At 48.3% G+C, this 21,576-nt stretch overlaps 1 protein-coding gene across 1 annotated transcript; it reads left to right on the top strand.

Annotated features, from left to right (window-relative positions):
- Positions 1 to 360: 360 nt before the first annotated feature.
- On the top strand, positions 361 to 21,350 carry TMEM39A (transmembrane protein 39A). The gene is made up of 9 exons (XM_080392539.1): positions 361 to 685; positions 12,816 to 13,009; positions 14,588 to 14,810; positions 16,203 to 16,286; positions 17,725 to 17,867; positions 18,334 to 18,682; positions 19,499 to 19,686; positions 20,177 to 20,297; positions 20,831 to 21,350. The coding sequence occupies exons 2-9, from the start codon at positions 12,897 to 12,899 to the stop codon at positions 21,062 to 21,064; spliced, it is 1,455 nt and encodes a 484-aa protein (XP_080248665.1). The 5' UTR covers positions 361 to 685; positions 12,816 to 12,896; the 3' UTR covers positions 21,065 to 21,350.
- The last annotated feature ends 226 nt before the right edge of the window (positions 21,351 to 21,576 follow it).

Here is a 21,576-nt window from a genome sequence, read left to right as displayed (position 1 = left end):
TGTAATGAAGCTGTTGGTTGTGATTATTTCATTAATTTTTTGGGGGGTGTCTCACGATGCAAAACGTGGCGCGTTCTGGATTTATTATCGTGACTAGAGCGACAAAAGCGTTCCCGGTGCAACGGGGCGCGGATAAGGGACGGAGCATCTCCCCCTGGAGGCCCCGCGCCGTGCCGTGGGGCTCCGCACCCCCCGCGCCGCCCCGGCCCCGCCGCCCCTGCTGCTGCCACCACCAAGATGGCGGCGCGGCCGGCCCGCCCCGCCCCGCAGCGCCCGTCCCTCCCTGGGCCGGCCGGGGCCGCGGCCGCCGCGGTGGCTGCTGCTGCCGCCGCCGCCTGTCGCCCTGTGATGAGAGCATCAGCCCTCACTGCCACGTCTCCCGGGCAGCTGCGGCGGCGGCAGCCGGCGGTGTGCAGGGCCGCGCCGGGGCGCCGAGGCTGGGCCAGCCGCCTCTTCCCGGCCCTTCCCCTCCCGCCGCGGCCGCCCGCTCTGCCTCCTGCCGCGCCGCGGGGCGCCGGGCCGGGGGTCTGCCCGGCGGGACGAGCCGCGCTCCGCGGGGACCCGCCGCCGCAGCCTCGCCCCCCGCCGGCGGGCCGGGGGGCTGCGGGGGCCGGGGCTCGCCGCCGGGCCGGGGACCCCGCTGCCGGCTGATGTCCGAGCCGCGCCGCCGCCCGCGCGTGGATGTGTGAGTACCGGCCCCCGCGGGGGCCCGGGGGGCGAGGGGCGCAGCCGGGCCGGGCGGGACCGTGCCGCGGCGGTGCGGGCCGGGCCCCCGCACTCTGTGTGTGTGCGTGCGTGTGTGTGCTGGCTCCTGGGCTTTGTGTCGGTCCTGCCGGTGCGTTACGGCACCTGCCCCCCGGCTTCTCGCTTTCGGCGTGTCCCCGTGTGCCAGGGCGGCGCAGGGCCCCCGCGCGCTGCCCGGAGCCCGCCGTGCGGGGACGGCTGAGGGTTAAACGCGAGCAGGTCGGGCTGGGGACGCGGGTGGGTTCGCTTTGAGGTTTTCAAACGCTGTAACCAGTCCTACAACGTCCTTCCACCGGCCTGTGGAAGATGAGGCAATGCGCTGTAACTCCGGGCACACCTCACCCACCACCAGGTACCGTTTCCAGAATGGATGTGGGCGCACGTCGCTGTTCCCTCTTGTACCACTAAAAAGCAGTGTATCGCTCACCCTGCCTTACGCAGGGCAGCACAGGCCGGTAATTTTCCGTATTACGTGCGGTAGCTCCTTCGCTACTCCAGCATCATTCTGACATGACCGTGCAGCGGAAACAGAAGCCGCTTTGCAGTTGATGGTCACTCTCGTGCATGCTTTTCCCTTGTAACAGGCCCCTCGTGTCACTGGCATCTCTTGGGTCTGTAAGTGCAGGAAGGAGATGTCTGGGCTACAAAGTGGTCAGTCACAAAGTTCTTGGACATGACGCGTCGTCGCTTTTGTAACCGACTCAGGTCTGTTAACTCACTGTGCTCAGAGGATGTTTTCTGAGGGGGATGCAGTAGTACAGGGGCAGGGCTGGAACGGCTTGGCTCCAGTTTCACAGGGTGCTGGCTGCAGAGCAGGGCACCAGCCCTGTAACCCGGAGCCTGCCCCCTTGCTCACCTCCTGGCACTCCTGGGGTGGCAGTGGCTTTGTTTCTGACACCCATTTCTCCTTCCAGCCGCTCCTCGAGGCGCTGGGTATCGCGATCGGATGATGCTTTGCTGATAAATCCTGGGCCCGCTGGCGCGGAGGTGGTAGCCAGGCAATGCTGACCTCTCTGGGAGTTGTGCTGAAACTTAACATGCCTTGTAGTCCCTTGTCGGACTGGAAGTTCTTCAGGTGTAGATGCAGCTGCTTCTTGTTTCTGTTCTTGAGCATCTCTGACTTGGGTTTTGCAGCGCAAACCAGCACGGAGGGTGGGAATGCTGTCCAGGTTTCACTTATTTGAAATGACAGAAGAGCTCAGGTAGTATCAGTGACACAGTTACCTGTGTCCACCGTGATGCACACTCCTCATCTCAAGGCTGTGGAATATCCGCGTGTCTCCTGTACAGCTCATTCCTTGGCTATCTCGTGGCTGACCTAGTGACTTGCAGGCATTTGAGACCTGATTTTCAGAAGGTCTGGCTGTCCACACTCCTGCTGATGGAGGTATCTGTATTGTCTCAACCTGAGCATCTGAAATCGTTGATAATTTCAAAAAGGTAGGCGTTTCATTTTTATTTTTTACTTTATTTTTTTAAAAGTCTTTCTGACTGTAAAATGGGGATAAACATTTCGCTTCCTACTTTTGCAGAGTACATTTTTATTCTGCTTGTAAGAAGGTGAATTCTTTTGAAAACTTCTTGTAATGTACAGGTTAGCACCTTGCTGAATTATTCTTTTTACAGAGACACTAATGGCATCCTGTTGTAGCTAAGGAGATAAAGCTATTCTCGTCATAGCAGCCTGCCTGTATGAGCAATATTTGTGCTGATGTAACATCGCCAATACAGTTATGTTGTTATGTATTACTCAAAAGCAGACAGGCCTAATCACTTTTTTGTCTATGCTTTCTTCAGACACTGCTTTTTGGTCTGAAATTTTAGAGACAGAATCTATGTATGTAGTATTTGAAGGGGGGGGTGAAACCCCACACCTTTCTGCTCTTTTTCACATTGAGCAGCACTGAACATAAATCTTTCTCTGCAGGTGTCTGCATTGCATGTTAATTTGGGCAACTGGAGCCTGGATATCTGGATAAAAAACTAACATTTTTTTTCTTCTGCAGGCATCAAATTTGGATGTTTGAGAATACAGCAAGAACATATATGCTAGAAATGTGTGTTAAGGTGACTTCCAATGTCCATGAGCATACAGTTCAGAAGCCAGTCGGGTCACTTGGTCTGACTCTGTAGAGTTCCAGCTCCTAAAGGTGGATGTGGTGCAAAGCAGCAAGATAGTACTGATTCTGAGACGGTCCTACCTCTCAGTCTCTGTGCTCCCCCTGTGCCTCAGTATCATGAAATCCTGGAAAGAAGTTTTCTTCTGGCAGTTATAAATGTGTGGTTTAGTTTTAGTTTATGGATGTAAAACTCTTGAGTTGGAGGGGCTGGATGCGTGCTCTGGATTTAAAGAAGAGATATTTTATCAGTAGGAAGATGTATGTGGTTTTTAGCACTGTTGAAAATCAGTTGGAGGTTTGGATGAATTTGTCTAATAGTAGAACATTTATTCTTTAAAGTATTACTGATTTCTGACCATTCTTTTGTTTGTCCATTGTGAAATTTTATGTCCTGCGTTGTTTATGGACTGAGAAATACAGAGGAGGGTTGAATTTGGCTTGCAGAATCTGCTTAAATGCTTGGGATCTTTAGGCTTCAGTATTACTTGATCTGTCATAGTTCATTTTGCAGTGTGATATTCTGTTATACGTATTTTCCTTTTTGAGGCCCGATTTTCCTTCTCGCACTGCCATCCAGTTGGAGAACTGATGCAGTTTGACCGTACTGCGGTGCTAACCTATGCACAAGAAACCATAAGGAAGAGAGGAAATTGCGACATCCACGCTCCTCTTCCTTCAGTGATCCCTTCTCCTCTGCCATCTCCTTAATCCGCTCTCTGGCTGCAGTTTGGCCTGCCCTGGTAATGGACGGTGCCATGAAGTTAGCTCGCTCCTCTTTGTTCACCTCACCGCAGCAGGTCTTTTGTGCTGATGGGAACTTTTGTTCATTTATTTCTAACCGTACCACGGTTGGGTAAGCGGTACAGGTTTTAGAGGGTGGATTTTTAAAAATTGGAGGTAAATCTCTGTTAGCTGTATGACTTGGCCAAATCACTCATGAGCTGTCACAAATTCTCCTGAAAGACTTCCTGCCATTCTTTGTGGGGTGTAGTCAGTGGAGAGTCATTTCTAAGTTGTTTTTTTTTTTTTTTTTTACTTTTTGGGCTGAACGTGTTGCAAACGGAGTCTTCAGATGGGAGTGAGTATTATGCAAGCGAGTCAGAAAAGCCATGAAGGCTAACGTGGTGCAACGGCAGCCATGTATGCTGGGGGTTTGAAATGGTTGGGTTAAAGCAAAATTCTCGGTGTGGCCCAGACATGCTTATAAGGGAGCGTGTGTGCAGGTTTGGACAGCTAAATTAGTCTTGGTATAATTAATTATACCAGGGATTAACGTATCCTACTGCATTTTCCTGACCTGCTAGATTAGTTGCTCTGTAAATGGTGGTATGAAGTTCTGAGTGCCACCTGCCAGAATAATGCAAGTTGAATTGAGGACTTGTACGGTTTTGTGCGGGGGAACTTGCAGATTACCTGTACCTCTTATTTAAGAGGCAAGTAGAGGGGAATTGATGTATTCTCCTCTGTTTTATATTTTAATGCAAATTTATGGTTTGTGCAAATTACAATTTATTTAGAGTCCCCTGCAATAATTCTGCTTTTCCATGGTGTCAGGGGTATGCAAATCACAGTTGCACTGATACCTTCCGATACGAATCCCAGTGCAATGACCTGGGGGTAAGGCTTGAGTAAGTGTTTCTTCCTTGTGTTCTACTCCATGCTTTCAAACTCATTGCTACAGATGGCAGATGCCTGCCTTATTTTTAGCTATGTGAGGACAAAATAGAAAACACCTAGTGACTCCCCATGATTTTTCATCATGGCTGATCACCATTAAATTAACCGTAGGGATTGGCAGAGGAACAAAAACAGCGGGAAAGCTGCTTCTGTTTGTTTTAAAAGCACTAAAATAACTGCAGTCTCTAAAACACTAAAATAATACTGTAAAAAATATTCAATACTATGTACAGAGACCCCTGGCAAGAGAAACACTTGTCAAACAGTTTATCCTGTTTGGGATAAGGAAATTGAGGTCTAAATCAGGAAAATCAGTAACAAACTTCCCTGGAAGTCAGTTGAAGAGAGATTAAAAACCAAGAGTTCCTGGCTTGCAGACCTGTACTCAGGCCATTAGAGCATGTGTATGTGTTCGAGTTGGGAGCAGAACACGTGTTTTGGTGGCTTGCTCGGTTGAAAATTACAAGATGGGCTCTTAAGGCAAGAGCATCTTTTCTACCTCGCAGCTGCTCTCAGCAGTGATCTATTTTGCTGTGCATTTGTCCTGATAAGTTGGAAAAGAAAATTTCAGTGGCCATAGCCAAAATTCCCTTCCTTTCGCAGTCGCACGGCACAGTGTAACGGAGGGCGATCTGTGGCTGTGTTTTAGCAGTGCCGTGCCTGTGCGCAGTGTTTACTGAAGGGCTTTGGTGCAAGACGTTCTTGGCAGTGCACGTTGACAAACTGTTTGAACAGCCAGCTTCGGTAGCTTTGCCAGTGTTGTGTCTGCTGATGCACATTGTCCTAGTGATGGAGTGTTACTTCCCAACCACAGGCCCCTTCTAAACGGAACTTCTGTTTCTGTCGGTAACAGGCAGGTGGAGTTGGAGCTTAAAACTTTCTGTGTTGTCACATACCCAAATCCTGGTTTGGAGCTGGAGCTGAAACTCTCCCGAGCTTTCAAACAACAGCGGAGGTCATCTTTGAGAACTGGATGTCAAGCTTGGTAATTCCCACCAGCTCTTTAGTTGGAGCCTCTTGCTCTGGATGAGGCCAGACTCGCTGTCCCTTTCCCCACACGATTTAGCAGGATGGGAACTGTAGGACCAAAATAGAGCATGACCCAGCTGGTCAGGCCTGCATTTCCCTCTGCTGCTGGAAAAGCTCAGCTTTGCACTTCTGTCTTGTTCTCACACGAGGACCAGCCAATGCTTTCTTTATTCCCAGATCCAGTATTGGGCTGTGAGCGTCGCTGTATACATCGGAAGAAGCCAAAGAAAATGTTACTGTATTGCAAACTGTGCGACGCTGTTGTCTTGGGGGAGAGTGTCAGCCACTTGTAGCTGCTGAGCCCTGAGGATCTTACGTTGTGGGTTGGGTTTTTTTTAATATTTTTTTTTAAACATAATTTCAATTCTTTCATAAAATTATTATAGTCGTTCATTAAAGTCTTATTAAGCTGTTTGTTCTGACCTCCCGCAGCAGTTAGTTGCAAAGGTAATTACATGGTTATGCGGTATTATTTATTAGTCCAGGAATCGTGGCTTTGTTCTTGTAGTCGCCAGAGGTTCATTAAGAGCGCTTAGTATGTGTATCTTCTTTCCTCCAATTCACAAAGACTTGAACTCATCTGTGTTCTGAGGAGGACCACATCGCCTGCATACCTCTGGAAATCTCTTCATCGCACCCCCTGAAGTAAGGTCTTTGAGGGGATTTTTAAGGAATGTGTAGGATTTGGTTTGGAAATCCCTCTCCATTTTTTAAAATTGCTTTTTCAGTCTATTGGATAATCTTCTTGATATTAAGAACTTAAATCTGTGCCCCGTCTTTAAAGAGCACATCTGCAAAATGAGCTGAGTTGAGCTTATTGCACTTCAACCCGGAGAGGCTTTTCCTGGAAAAGTTTTCTCTCCTGCTCCCATTTTTGTCTGTGGGTATTTGAAGTACTGTGGCAGCTACAGATGGCAAGTGCTGCCTTCACCTTGTCTTTAGCTAGAACTTTTATTTTCCCCACTTATCTGTCTGCTTAGTTTTAGCCTTCCTCACTGAAGATGCCCGAGTCATAGGATGTAGATGCCGTTCCTGAATTCTTGCCTGTTTCTTGCTACTTTCACCCTTTGGTTTGGCATGTGTGTCAAGGACTGATAGATGGAGCCTCTTCAGCCGGAGTTGTGCTGTAGCAGAAAAGCCTACGCTGAGCTGGTGTTCCTGGGTTGGTTTCGTTATTACAGAGGAGGTTCTTGGTTCTTAGTCACTGAGCAAAAATTAATCTCGCTGGTGCATCACCTGACAGTGGTGATTCACCACCTGGCTCTTGGCCTTTTTGCCCGACCCTGGGCTGTGCTTCAGGGGGGTTTCTGGCTCTCTCTGTGCTGAATCTCCTTCTTGATCTGTCGCTCCGTATGGCATGAGGACTTGGAAAATGTGCTGACTTGGGAGACCTCCCTCCTAACCAGCTTTGCCTGCCGGCGCGGGGCTGGGGCCAAGTGCTGGGCCAGGTGGTGGGTGTGCGCCTGTGGAGCCAGCCTGAGTTGAAAGGTTGTGTTGACTTTAGTGCTGGGGGAGCTCTGTGCAAGCCAAATATTTAGCTTTCCAGCTGATAACCTGTTGGTTGTTTCCTCCCTCGCAACAACCGAACGTTCTTTTGATTCCCCAACCAAGTCAGGGCTTCCACAGAACTTCTGCAGCTTGTCAGCTCTCGGTGTGGCAGATGTGAGGGTGCTGATAAGGTGGCCTCATCACCCAGGCACGGGTGCAGCCATCGCTTTTCTAGGCTCTCTTCTTGATTTTTTGGATTGTGGGGGTTTTTTTGTATATATTATTATGATGATGATGATGTCGGGTGAATGGGTTACCAGCTTTGTGGTTCAGTTTTTCCAGCTGTCCAAATGTTTTTACTTAAATAAATAAATAGGTCTCACACTAAAAGGAAAAAAAAAATAAGCCATAGTAACTGGGTGTCACAGCAGTTGAAAAGAAAACTTGACTATAAGGTGGATTTGCTGATAATTTGTGAATTATGATTAGGACTGCTGGAGAAATACGAGTTTGAGATTAGGTTGACCAGCTACAGTGGCTTGAAGTGAGGACATTAGTAACCGAGAGACCTTTTTACATAGCTTGTTTCGCTTTCAGAGACTGATGGGGGACGGAGGGAGGAAGAGGAGAAAGAGCTGTTTGTCTGCCAGCTGAAAGTCTCAACTGTTACAGCATATATTTATTTCTAAAGGTTAGAGAATCCTACTCTTTTCCTCCTCCCATCCTTACAGAAACGATTTCACCAGGGGCTAGTAACTGTCTTTTGCAGCCTTGCAAACAAAGTTTTATAAATAAACCACTGTCTGGGACACCGTGAGTTGTTGTCACCTGTGGGGTGGTAACAGAAGCTGTGCAGGTGCTTGCTGTGCCCTGGCAGCCCTGGGGACAGAACCTTTCACTCAGGCCAGGGGAAACTGTCCAGGTCTTAAATGGACCCTGGCCTTTGTGGTCTGGGAGCTCGTGCCTTGGAGCTTATCCAGACAGTCCAGTTCCAGGATATATGTTCCTTTTTGAAGGAAGATGACCTAGAAGCCAATGCTCCTGACAGCAAGGGGACAGGTTGCTGCTGCAGTGGGAGGAGGAATTCCCAGATGCCTGGATGTAGGAGCGCTCTGGAGATGGGCAGTGTGGTTTCCCGTGGCGCTGCGGGACTGCTTCTGGCACTGCTGCTTCCGTGCTCCTTGGCTTGCATTTTCCCTGCGCCATTCCCAGTTCCTTCATCCTTTTGTCCCACGCTTGATGCTAGCGATGGTTCGGGGTGTTACCACTAGTACCCAGAGGGGCTGGAAATGTCGATGGTGTTTTCTCAGCGCTGGTAGTACCCTGTGCTTCACGTCAGCGCTTTGCAGCTGTGTCACGGGGGTGGCAGGTGTGTTTCCATCCTGCGTAGCCATAAAACACAGTCACCTCGAATGGAAAGTCTTGCTAGCAAGCCAGACGATGCTGAGAGCTTTTGTGTTGCTGAGGAGGAGGCAGGCAGAACTCCTTTGCTAACGGCCACAGAGGCGTGTTGCTTCACCCCAAGACGTCGCATGCTTACTCAGCAGGAAGGCGGCTGCTTTGATCAAGATGTAGAGTTGCAGTGAGAGACTTGTGGTCTTCTCAGCCCATGTTGCTGCAAGTGGGGATGGCCACATTTCCCTTTCTGCTCTTAAGACTAGCCAGTTGTAGGACTTGTGGAGCGAAGGAGAGCCTCTTGAATGTTTTCCAAGCTCTCAGAGTTCTCATGCCTCAGTGCAGTGAGCTTCCCAAGAGGACTGGAGGCTCGGAGTTTTCTCCAATTAAAAAAAAAACCAAACTGTAATGCCATCAAAATAACTGGCTGAGCATTGTAGCATTTCCAGCAAAGAGATGGGGAACCAGGCAGACTTTTCATTCTGATGAGTCACTGACTGTCCTGGTTTGTCTCTTCTGAGAGCTGTTTGGGCAGCTGCTGATGCAGGAACATGATTCTGAGCGATGGTCCCTGGGGAGCAGGACAGGGCTGCATGCTGCTTCACCTCTCAGCTGGCGGATGGTTTGGCTGCCTAGCTGCCCATCACTAAAGCCTTGCTCACAGCTGTGGTTCTTGCCTGCTTGGTCCTGCCTCAGTCAGGAGAGCTGGGGAGCTGATAGGGAGGAGGAGTGTTGGTGCAGAGAAACAAAATACCCAAATGCTTTCTGAAGTCCTAAAAGCAAGAATTGGAAATCAGAAGGTCTGATCCCTTACAGTCCTGGATCTTTTTGTGACCATGTAGGTTGTAAAGCTGAAGGTTTTGTCTCTGTCCTAGAGGAAGAGTGTGGTCCCTCTCTAGTACCCAAGAGCTGTCTGTACCCATATCCATTCCCTTGCGTGTTTTTACGGTGCCCGCGTCTGCCTGAGAGAGGAGATCTTGGAAGCCAGGCGGTTTCTGTTTTGGGGATGTTGAGGATGAAGGGAATACAAATATGTGACTTATTTTTGATGGAAAATACAGGTGAACTGGGAATAACAATGTGGACTCACATTAATGGACTGAAGAGTCTTGTCAGGAAAAGCTTTTATCTTCCATGACTCACTTTCTGTGCCTGTGACTCTGTTTAAAATAAGATTGCCGATGGGGTGGGGACTCTGCAAATAGAGAAAGGAGCCTGGTAGACTCCCAGCTCACTCCGTGGGCTCGTTATTAATACTTAATATGACTTGGATGCACACAGGAATCTTACCTGTTGGAGTGAAGGGTCATGGGCACTTTTTTTTCTTGTGAGCATATTTTTCACAGTTGAGTCATGCCTTTATTAATTGAAAATAAATAAATAAAAAAGCTTTTTCCCGTGTCTGTCTGTCTCAAAAAGGAGGGCTGTTGATTGGTTCAAAGCCAAAAAAAGCAGACTTAGTCAAACTGATCTGTAATCTCACTGCTTCGTTTAACTTTATCGGGGGAGCTTCAGTTTTGCGTGGCTAGTTTTATAAAACAGAAGCAAACAACAACAAAAAAGGAAGGGTTCTTAGGCAGATTTTGCTCTAACAGACACCTGCCTAATTTGATCAGACTCCAGTGACATAAAGTTTTATTTAAAGCTTTTGGCTTGAGGAACTGCCCGGTCTATACATTCATGGATCGCTGTGAAAGGGCTTATTCAAGTGCATTTAAAATATGGTGCGCTGACATTAAGGAGGGCTCCTTTCCACAGGCATTCTTTTGTACTGGTAGAAACCTGCATTTTACTGGTTTGCAAAACCAGAGGGTGGAAATGCAATTACTCAGTGTCCAAGTGTCTATATTAGCGAGCATGCGAAGCATACTAATGGGATAATACTAATGAAAGCTGTTAAATTATTTACATGAATTACTGACTGTGGCATAAAGTACCTTCCACTGCTAATTAGACCACCAACATATTGCATCCGTTATCACAAACGTCCTGTAGGTTGAATCAGAACAATTGTTTTAGCTTCCACAGTCCCTGTAATAGTTTAATTTGGCTTAAAATAGCTTTCAAAGTTGCTCCTTTTAGAGGTTTTTCTCATTATTTTTTTCACCTTAGCTGCTTATGTGAAGTGTCTGGATGCCCTAAGTGAATTCTGCATTGTCTGTTGCTGCCCCTGCTCATCTTGTGCATTCAGGAGAATTTTCTTCTGTTTAATTCTTGAAATATAAATATTCCCAAATAAAACTCTAGAACATCCCAGAGAAAGTTCTCTGAAAGCTTTAGAGTCTTGACTAGAAAGGTAAGGAAGGCTTCAGTTTTCTGTTGTGGTGGTGTTAGAATTATAATGAGAATTTTGAAGTCTGCCAAAGCACATTATTTTCCTCCAAGCCCAAATTGCCCAGTGTTTGCTCTCTCCTTTCATGCAATTTCACAACTCTTTTTTTTTTGTTTTTTTCCCTTCCCTTTTTTTACTCTCCAGGATCTCTGCTTTACTTTTTTTTTCTGTTTTGTGCTAGTGACCTTCATGTGGGTATGTAGAGAGCATTTCCCTTTTGAAGCATCCTGATTTTTGTTGAAATTTTGAGAGTTGGTTATTGGAATATAGATGAAGGATGGGAAATTTTAATACAAAGGATGATTCTTTGAGGGTTTTTTTAGAATAGTTCTGCATGCTGTGTTCATGGTGACAGTGATGTGACTCATGAACAAACTTCCTGGCATTTCTACCAGCTGTGATTTCTCAGGATTTTAAAGGAGGTGATAACTGAATTGTAAATAGACAATAGGTTCCATCTGTAAATTTCAAAGCTAGATCCAGAGTTTCCCAGAAGGTGGAGGTGTTTTTTGGACCCTGGGTTGGTTTTGGCTATGGTATTTTGCTGAAAAGGCATCTGATTAGTCTCCAGACATGCAGATACACCAGAGTCCTTGTAGCAAGATGCCCTCTCAACTGTCTTGGTTCTGTAGAGCATGTGCGCTTGGAATGACTTCCAGATTCACACTCCAACTCAACACCTTGCTCTTTTATGTCTGCTAGCCATCAGAAACGTACCTGACTGCCGAAATCCTTGCAGTGTTATGTGGGAGACCCGTGAAAGAAAAGCAAAATCATATGGGGAGTGATAAAAGTCTGTGCCAGAGAATCTACCTTTGTTACTGATATTCTGAGTTGCCCAGCCTGTCTCATAGTAGGTCATTTTAAGGAACTGATTGGTTTAAAATGTGTCATTTAAAATAAAGAAATATTTATAGATTCAGGTTTTAATTATTATTAATATTTTTGAGGGCTGGGATACGTGATTGCTTATATGTGCCTTTGAAGTACTTGTGTACATAGAACCATTTAGGTTGGAAAAGACCTTTAAGATCATCGAGTCCAACTGTAAATCTTGCACTGCCAAGTCCACCACTACACCATGTCCCGAAGCGCCACGTCTACAGTCTTTTGAATACCTCCAGGGACGGTGACTCAACCACTTCCCTGGGCAGGCTGTTCCCGTCCCTTTCAGTGAAAATTTTTTCCTAATACCCAATCTAAACCTCCCCTGGCACCACCTGAGGCCATTTCCTTTTGTCCTGTTGCTTGTTACTTGGCAGAAGAGACAGCCTCCTTTCAGGTAGTTGTAGAGAGCAGTAAGGTCTCCCTGGAGCCTCCTTTTGTCCAGGCTAAACACCCTCAGTTCCCTCAGCTGCTCCTCACAGGACTTGTTCTCTGGACCCTTCACCAGCTTTGTTGCTCTTCTTTGGGTGTGCCCCAGCATGTGTGTTTTGCAGCACTACTCTGCTAACTAGAACCACTTTAAAATGGACCTCCTGCTGTCGTGTCAGTTGGGATTTCTTGGCACGGGAAGGGAGCTGAACCATGCAATTAACTTCATGGAGACCAGTCTGTCTGTTCAGAGCTGTGGCAGAGGCAGGTCCAAATAACCTACCAGCATCAGACCCTGTCAAGTGATGTGTTGGGTGGTTAAAAAGCCCTGCGAATCTCTAGTAGCTTCTTGCAGCAGAACAGGAGGGGGCTTTTCCCAGACTTGCTTTTGAAATGAGGCACGCAGTTTTGTGGTCTCCAGCACTGGAGATGCTCGGTGGCACTTTCCAGCCAACAGGAAGTGGTAGCAGTCACTGATGGCTAATTTAAACAGCAACTTTTTAAAGACACAGTCTCAGTGGTGTCTGTGCTGTGTATGCAAGCAGACACTGATCCAGTGTCATTGAAATGGCACAGTGTTTTAGGGTGGTGATGGGTGTCCCACAGGGCTCAGAGTGTATGAGAGTGGCTTCCTTTTGCATGAACTTACTTGGCTGGGGTGTGAACTAGGTGACCAGCAGTTTGCAGCTTAAGTGATGTTCCTGCCTCCTTTGCAGACTTGGGAAGGCTTCGGGATCATTTTCTGGATCTTGGGGCACAGCCTGCTGGAGGCACTGGAAGTGGATTGGTTCCTGGTCATGCCCGGTGGAAGGAGGGGACCCAGCCGGCAGCAGCTAAGCCGTTCAGCTTTGCCTTCTCTCCAGACGCTGGTTGGTGGGAGCTGCGGAAACGGTACCGGTTTGAGAAACAGGTAAGGACAACAGCAGGTTTGTTGAGACACCCGTGGCTGGGATAGCGCTAAAAGCTGGGAGCCTTGATCCACTCTGAACTCCGGGCAGGAGTGCAGCTTTGTGGTTAAAGCAAGGAACTGGGAGATGGGAACCTCGAGCCCTCTGCTGTAGTATTAAGAGATGGCCCATGCCAGGGGGAACATGCCCTGCATGACAAACCTCTTCCAGCTTCTCTTCTCAGCTCTGCTGTGGCGCATGCTTACCTCTGCGGCCCCTCTCTTGGCTTCATGCGTTAAGATCAGCCCCATGGGGAGGACTGTGGAAGTGGTCTTAGCCACCCTTCACCGCCGCCACAACAGCCAGGGATGGAGATTGCACAGTGCTCCGTTTGTCTTTCTCTGCAGCAGTTCCCAGAGCAGTGAGTCCTAGCAAATGATGAGTCCTTGTCTCTTGTTCGCTTGCCTGCAGTGCTACAGGGAGTTAGTGTGACATGTCGGAGCTCAGCTGTGAGCCCCCCTCCTGCGTGGCAGAAGGGCAGGGCAGGAGGATGCCTGTATTCTGCTTAAGCCCTGCTGGCTGCAGATGAAACTAATCCTCACAGTTGTCAAAGCTCATCCCCGTTTTCTGGGGAAGCTGGGGGCTGAAAAAGGAACACGTGGTGACATATAGATCTCCACATTTCACATAAAGACTAAAAGGGCCCAGCATTACTTCTGTTCACACAGGAGTTACCAGACTAGAGAAGTTATTTGCTGCATGTTGAGGCCCTCATCTACTTGGTATACGTGCATCCTTACAGAGTAGAGAGATCCAAGCCATTTAGCTTTGGCCTTTGAAGATTTCTCTGCCTGGGACGGATGGATGGATGGCACAGTTTTAGATTCTTGAGGAACAAGTCACTATTGAGACCACGGAGTCAGTGCCCCAGGGTCCTGGGGAAGTGTCGCTTAATCCTGGTTTCAGTCAGACACAGCATAGTTTATGCCTGAACTTCCTCCATCAGTTCAGTCTGCTGGCGCTTTTAGTTGTCCTAGCCTCTTCTGAAGGCTAGGAAAGAAGGAAGGGTGAAAACACTTGGGAGGGGAGCCTCTAGGAAGTGGCTGAACTCCTCTGTTCCGTTTTTAGTTACCCCTCTTTTTACGAGAGGAACTGTGGTCAGAAAGACAATGGACACTTTGCAGTACTGGAGAAGGAGGCTGGGCGCCACTGTAATGTCCTAGTGATGGGTGGCAGGAGCCAACATTAAGCTCTTGGTCTGGCACAGAGTCCCTCATTGATTTTTGCTTGGAGTTGCTCCCTCACTCTGTACCTCTGTTCCTCCATCTACAAGTTTACTGAAATATTGCTGGACGCATCACAGCACCTCTAGCAGACCGGTCTGTTGTCTAGAGAAAATGCTGGATGAGGGTTTTGTCTGAGCTAAGAAGCCTATGAAGCTCACCACCGGTCTTGTGCCAGAAACGTGAATGCAAGACTGCTGCCATCTCTCCGCTAGCAATGCCCAGTCCCAAATTCACAACCTCAAGCACTCGCTGTCCTGGAAAATGATAGAGATGATGTAGAATGTTTACCAAGTGAGTGATACCTGTCTGCTTCAGGAATGGTAGTGCCATCAGCCTCTCCGCGCCTCCGATCACAGCGCTGATTACTCCGGAGCCTGTACGTCACTGTCGGATACCTGAACTGCCGTTGGATGGGAGCCTTCTCTTTGAATTCCTGTTCTTCATCTACCTACTGGTAGCCCTCTTCATTCAGTACATCAACATCTACAAGACTGTCTGGTGGTACCCATACAATCACCCTGCTTCCTGCACCTCACTGGTGAGTTCCCCAGCGAATGCCATCCCTCATGCTTTTTCATTACACAGCTGCTTTTCATGCTGCTTCAGTCCAGGAATCACAAGGCATTTGACATTAAGGGCGTGAAGGGAAGTTCACATGCACCCCCATCAGTCAGGGCCATGTCACCCCCATTTTTACAGGGGAGAAAATATGTAAAAGGTGGGAGAGGGGTGTCAGCAGGACTCCTTCAGTGGAAATTTTTTGTGCTAGCCCCTAGGGTTTGAAATGGAGTTGAGACTCCAGGAGTCTGCTCTCTCCTGCTGTGGGTGCCCTTTCCCAGTGGAAACAACAGAGCCGAGAGAAGGGAGATGATGCAAGTTTTCATTAGCATCTCACAGCAGGTCAGCAGCCCAGGGGTTGGGGAGGGGGTCAGATCCTCAGCTTATGTAAAGCTCCCAGTCTCCTCAGTTTCAGTCTTCTTCCTGCCCCAATAAGCTGCGCAACCTGGCAGTGACCTGAGTCAGCAAACTCATCTGAGTGAAGCTAGCTTCTGAGGGGGTCCTTCACTTTATGCTGTGTCCGTGCTGCTTGGAAGCCTGAGGCGGTTCCTTAGTTAGCTGCACCGACAGGCGGTGCTGGTGTTCCAGTTACCAGGTTCCAGTTCAGCTACGTGATGCTGGACACAGCTTGCTTTGAAGAAAAAACATTCTGTTTTAGGCTCCCTACCTGGAAGGTTTTAATAGTTATTTGTTTGTTCCCATCAGATGTCAAGAATTCTTTTTTACCCAAAATGTCCCTGAAGTCCCAAACAGGAGTATTCAGTGTCTGCGAACGGCTCTACCCCGAACACATTCAGTGGCTTCACTGAAAAATCATAAGGGGTCCGTCCAAGAGCTGTACCTGACTTGATGCTGCCAGAGCCAACATTAAACTTCTAATACAGATTTATGGCCTGTGAAGCTGACGTTTCTCAGATCAACTTGATTAACAGGGAGCACTGGTCGCTACAGACCATCTCTGAGACCAAGAGCTAAAATGAACTGGTGGGCTCACTCTGGACTCCATTTAGGCTGCCCTTGCTCTGGTTGCTCAGTGGCTTTTCCTAGGAGAACTTGCAAGCTGTTCTCCGTAGTAGGATATCCTGGTCCTAGATATCCCTTTGACCCCCAAAATACCTGCCTGAAGGGTGGGTTTGTTTTGTTTTGAGTGGAAATCTCTTCATGGTAAAGAACCTCCACGTGGGGAAGATCTTGCTTCTGGAGACATTCCTGTGTTACCGATGTTTACCCCTCCTCCAGGATAAGAGAGCTTTGGGGAATGCTTACACAAGGTCCTAATGCACTCTCAGCATCCAGCTTTCTAGTCCCACCCCAGCTGGGTGGTTTCAGAGTCCCTTTCCCTGGTGAAGACCGTTTTTCTTTCCTCCTTCAGAATTTTCACCTCATTGACTACCACCTGGCGGCGTTCATCACAGTGATGCTGGCGCGGAGGCTGGTGTGGGCCCTCATCTCTGAGGTAACATTCCCACTGTTCCCTCTCCTGCCCGTAGCACGGATTGCAGAGCATCACCGTCCGTGGCCTGAGAAAGTTCTGCAAGCTGGATAGCTGGAGGGTTTCTTCCCCCAGAACAAGCCTGGGTGTGAAGGACTAAGATTTTGGGGATGCCCATCTGCCTTGGAGTTTTCTCCTTGAGCCCATTCGTGTCCTGCAGTATTGGGTAGCTCTGCTGCCTCTGCAGCTATGAGGAGATTAAATGGCCCCACTTGCTTCTTTATCCCTGCCAGTGCAATATGGTGTGTCACTATCTATCTCGTGCCAGAGAAATGGCCGAGAGAATTGCAAGTTCGATAGCAGAAAGGCAAATAGGGAGGTTAGCCAAGACTGGATGAATGAACAGGAGACAAGAGGGGAAAGGTCAGCAGGAGGATGTCTGAGTACACTAAAGTGAAATAGGAATAGCTGGTAGAACTGCTTTTCCAGTCCTGGTTACTGATTAACTCTGAGACTCTGGTTGTGTCACATCAGATTCTGGGACTCTCCCTGTTTGTGAGAGCAGAACCAGGCCAGATGTATGTTTGAGGAAGCTCATTTTAAGGAAAATGGAAGGTCTGTCCACTGAAATGGTTAACAACTCCAGGCCAAGCAACTAAGCGATAAGTGTAAAAATAAATAAAATAAAATAAAGGAACAGTTCTATCCTGTTGAATAGATGGACAAGATGGGATCTCTGAAGTTCTTTTTTCATCTCTGATTCCTGCCATTTTCATTTATGTTCACATTCTCCATAAAACTTCCCATAGACTGAAATTTCTGCATTGAAACCTTCCATGCAAGTTCTTGCATGTCCCATTTATTGGCTTTAACCCCTAAGAATCTTTTCATAGTTCAGTTGCCTTCTCCCCTCTGGAGACTGGAACAAGCTTTCTTGCTGCCCTTTTGAAGGTGGTGCCTCCTTACTAGACTGCAGCCTGTACATCCAGTAGAGATGAGCGGTGGAAATCTAGTTTTGGGATTGCTATGGTGCACCATCTTCTCTTCCCTTAGCTGAGAACTGTGACATTCCAGTTCTTTAGGAAAATAAATGCTGAGACTTGATCCTTCTATAGGAGAGAGCAAGAGGAAGCGTGTTTCAGGCTATCCTGGACTATCAGCAGAGCAATAAGGGACCTGAGCAAAAATATTTTCTATTTTGCAGCTCTGCTTTTTTTTTTTTTTTTTTTTCAAAAGGCCCTATTTTAGTCATGCCCTACAACTTGTGCTTATTTGAATCTTTGAGATTCTATCAGTCACGAATAAAATCAAAGGCATTCACCTTTGTAGGAAAGTCTGCTGCATCTGGAAGTGGGCAGCTGTGCCTTCCCTCTCCCTGCTCCTCCTCCTCCACAGGCATCCCGGTGCTCACGTTCTAGCACTAGCATTACAGAGCGGCTGACTGTTTCCTCCCCATTTGCAGGCCTCTCAGGTGGGTGCGACATCAGTGATTCACTACATGGTGCGCCTCGTGCTGCTCACCCTCTGCGGATGGGTGCTCTGCTGGACTTTGGTCAACCTCTTCCGCAGCCATTCAGTGCTCAACCTCCTCTTCCTGGGCTACCCGTGAGTGACACCACCTTGTACCTGCATACATAGGTGTACGGGGAGCATAGCTGCTTGGGGGCGGCATGAACCACCATGGGAAGCAGAGCTGTTGGCTGTAATCAGTGTCCTTGTTTTATGATTAAAGGGGAAGTAGGAGTGGCCAGGGTATGATGCAAGGAGGTGGTGCTGAGCTGGTGAAGCACATTGCCTCAGCATGCTGTTTGCATGAGGGGCCTTTACTGCGACTGAAGACTGGGATCATTGGTTCCATAAATGAGATTTAAAGAAGCTTCTCTGCACAGCTGTTGAAGCTGCAGCCTCTGGGCTTTTATGGGGGAGAAGAGTTGGCTACTGACTAATGGAATGAGGGTTCCTCTGTGGTGTCTCTCTCATAAATGCCAGTATCTGTTGAGAAGGTGCCCCCTGCTTCGTGTTGGAACGGCTGTCATTTCAGCCCTTTTTTTTTTTCTTTCTTTCTCTGCAGGTTTGGTGTCTATGTTCCTCTGTGCTGCTTCCACCAGGACAGCAGAGCACAGCCCCTGCCTGCAGACTGTGGTTACTTGGTACAGGACCAGATGGTGGATGATGGGGCTTCAGCTGTCAGCAGCCTGGTCAAACCCAAAGATTTCCTCTCGCTTCTGTGGGAATCCCTGAGAGAACAGTTCAATAATCCTACATCTATCCCCACCCACAGCTGCCCCCTTTCCCCAGATCTCATCCGCAATGAGGTGGAGTGCCTAAAAGCAGACTTCAACCGCAGGATCAAGGAAGTTCTCTTCAACTCCCTCTTCAGTGCCTACTACGTGGCGTTCCTGCCACTGTGTTTTGTGAAGGTAGTTCTTCTCTGGCTCTCTCCGCGCCCCTGCCCGCCGTCTCCTTCTGAATGTTGTGTGAATTGCTGCCAGGCCGGATTCCTGGTTAATTCCCCTTTTCTCTGTCTCCCCTTTGGCAGCCTGGATAGCGGAGCATGGCTGCATCCGGAGTGCACTAGTACTGCTCCTGGTTGGCGGATAGGTATTGCCATAAATGTGATGCACCTCTAGTCCCATCACCCCACTTACTAACTCCCCTTCTCCCACCCCCTGTCCTAGGCAGATGATAGCTGTGTTCTTCCTAGAAAAGGGAACCTGTTGTTACCCGTCTCAGATCCAACATGCTGGCTTTCAAGTGCTTGGATCAGAGGCTTTGGTGGTCAGCCTGCTAGAAAACAGAGCCAACTAGGATGCTTGGCAAGCTAAATTCGAGAACCTTTTGTCATTGTGAGGGTTGTATTTTTAATCTGTCATTTTTCTAACTTGAACGAGCTCCAGTTGGTGTAGTGAAGTGGGCAGGGCTCCAAATCCACGTAGCAGTCTTGGTGCAATTGGTGCTCCTGGGACAGTTCTGTGGCAAGCAAACCCCCTAGGTATCTGCTGCTGGAGGAGGAGAGGCACCAGCTGCAGCATCATCCCCTGCCCTTTCTCCTTCAGGTCAAGGAGAAGGGAGCCTTGAGTGTTTCCTAAGCTGTAACCCTCCGAAACCACCGGTCCAAAAGCGCATGCCTGTAACATGTGGTGTGGGTCTGCTGGATGCACATGCAGTACGTCCCTTGTCATTCCTTCCTCTGTTTTATGACAGTGGTGCCAAGTTCTTGTCTGGTCTCTTTGCAGAGCACCCAGTACTACGACATGCGCTGGTCGTGTGAGCACCTCATCATGGTGTGGATCAATGCCTTTGTCATGCTCACCACTCAGCTGCTGCCTCCCAAGTACTGTGACCTGCTTCACAGATCAGCTGCCCACCTTGGCAAGTGGCAGAAGCTAGAACATGGTTCCTACAGCAATGCTCCGCAGCATATGTGAGTGTGGGGATGGGGAGAGGTTGGCATACCTGGCCAAGAGAAGACATTCTAGTAAATAAGGAAACACCAGCAGTACTTATCTGTTGAGGACACTTCTCCATTCCCCATGCAACTCTGCTGGTCTTTCTGTTCCCTAGAAACAGAAACTTCTACTCTAGAGAGCTATCCGAGCTTCTCTGGTCTCTGCTGGTTCCTTCCCAGAAAAAAACATGGAGATTCCTCTTAGCCACTGGAGAAGTAGCATGTGCAGGGGCAGGGGGTGGCCCCCTCCAATGTGGCAGGCTAGGCTCTTGCACTGGGAGCCATTTCTTCACATCACTCAGAGTCCATCTGGTGGGCTTGTGATCCTCTGTGCTTTTCCAGTGGGAGCTAGGACATCCCTGTGGCAGAGGCTTTGGTATTTTTCAAGATGCAGTCCATTCCCGTGAACCCACGTCCAGGGAGTTGGGAGCACAGATGCTAATGCTCTGGCATTGTTTCCCCACAGCTGGTCAGAAAACACAATATGGCCACAAGGAGTTCTGGTGCGACGTAGCCGATGCCTGTATAAAGCAGTTGGGCCTTATAACGTAGCAGTGCCTTCAGATGTGTCCCACGCCCGCTTTTACGCAAGTATCTCTTCTCTTGCTTGGTGACTTATGATGGTGGGAGGGAGGAGAGGCGCAAACATAGCTGCAGCAGAGCAGATCGTGGGGAAGAGTTCAGTGCTGTGCAACAGCCTGTTGCCGCTAAAATACCCATTTGCAGCAGAGGGGCTTTCCCGTTGCAGGATGACAGTGATGTCTGGGCAGGATGGAAGCCGTGGCTGCCTTGTCAGCGCGTGCTTGTTACAGTGATGCAGCTCTCCCATCAGGCAGTGGCATATTCTTAAAGAGGGTTCTAGTCAATGTCTTCCAAGGAAACATTAAAGTATGTCAGCTGGCCAGTATGTTATTTCACCCATCCTCCCCTTCTCAAGAAAAATGACACTCCTACACACCTTGTTTCTTATGCTAGCAGTGGTTGGAGTACAAACATTTCTTCTGCCCAGCATGGTGGTCATTAGCACAGTGGTGCCCAACAACATTATGTATGTACCCCTCCCCACTTTAACACTGCAACAAATTATAGAAATCTGTCTTTTTTAACTGTTTCCCTGCAGTTCCTTTTTCACCGTCCATTACGGCTGCTCAACCTCCTGATTCTCATCGAGGGCAGTGTGGTCTGCTACCAGCTCTACTCACTGCTGCGCTCAGAGAAGTGGAACCATACCCTCTCCATGGCCCTTATCCTTTTCTGCAATTATTATGTCTTATTTAAGCTCCTCCGGGACCGGATAGTATTAGGCAGGGCATACTCCTACCCGCTTAACAACTACGGACTCAAGGCACACTAGGCCGGCCAAATGTGTACCCCTTCTTTTTCCCTTCCCACAGGCCAGGGAGGGAACCTCAGAAAAAAAAAAATATTTTCGTACAGTTCTATTTTTTTCTTGCAGCGTTTATAAATATTTAAAATATTTTATATTTTGTATACTATTGTTTTTGTGGGGCGGGAAGGGAACCAGTGGCAATTAAATGTCGCTTTATAAACAAGGTGTTATTTTATATATATATAAAAAAAATCAATGTGTATATACCGTATATCTATACCCATACATATATCTATGTGAAGCAACAGGATTGTGTGTGTGGTCACTGTGTCCGCTTTGCTCACACAACTGCCTTGCTACTGCATACAGTGGGGATAGAACTGATGTTAATTAGGAACTGGTCTGCTGTAGAACTTGGATAAGTTAACAGCCAGGGGAAGAAAGGAAACATGAGGGCCTTTCACCAGGACAAGTAAAGTTTATCATAGTAAATTCAGTACCAAGGAAGTGTTGCACTGGAAACGTGCACTGATGTG

This window comes from Falco punctatus (assembly GCF_963210335.1).
Source record: "Falco punctatus genome assembly, chromosome: 6".
NCBI classification, from domain to species: Eukaryota; Metazoa; Chordata; class Aves; order Falconiformes; family Falconidae; genus Falco; species Falco punctatus.
The sequence above is the reverse complement of the archived record's forward strand: the minus strand, read 5'-3'. Positions and strand labels throughout refer to the sequence as shown.

Bases quoted from the DNA above. Each gene is read 5' to 3' on its own strand.
- TMEM39A (XM_080392539.1), top strand. From the start codon at position 12,897: ATGCCCGGTGGAAGGAGGGGACCCAGCCGGCAGCAGCTAAGCCGTTCA. The intron at 13,010-14,587 runs GTAAGGACAACA...TGTCTGCTTCAG, and splicing joins GGTACCGGTTTGAGAAACAG to GAATGGTAGTGCCATCAGCC. The intron at 16,287-17,724 runs GTAACATTCCCA...CCCCATTTGCAG, and splicing joins TGTGGGCCCTCATCTCTGAG to GCCTCTCAGGTGGGTGCGAC.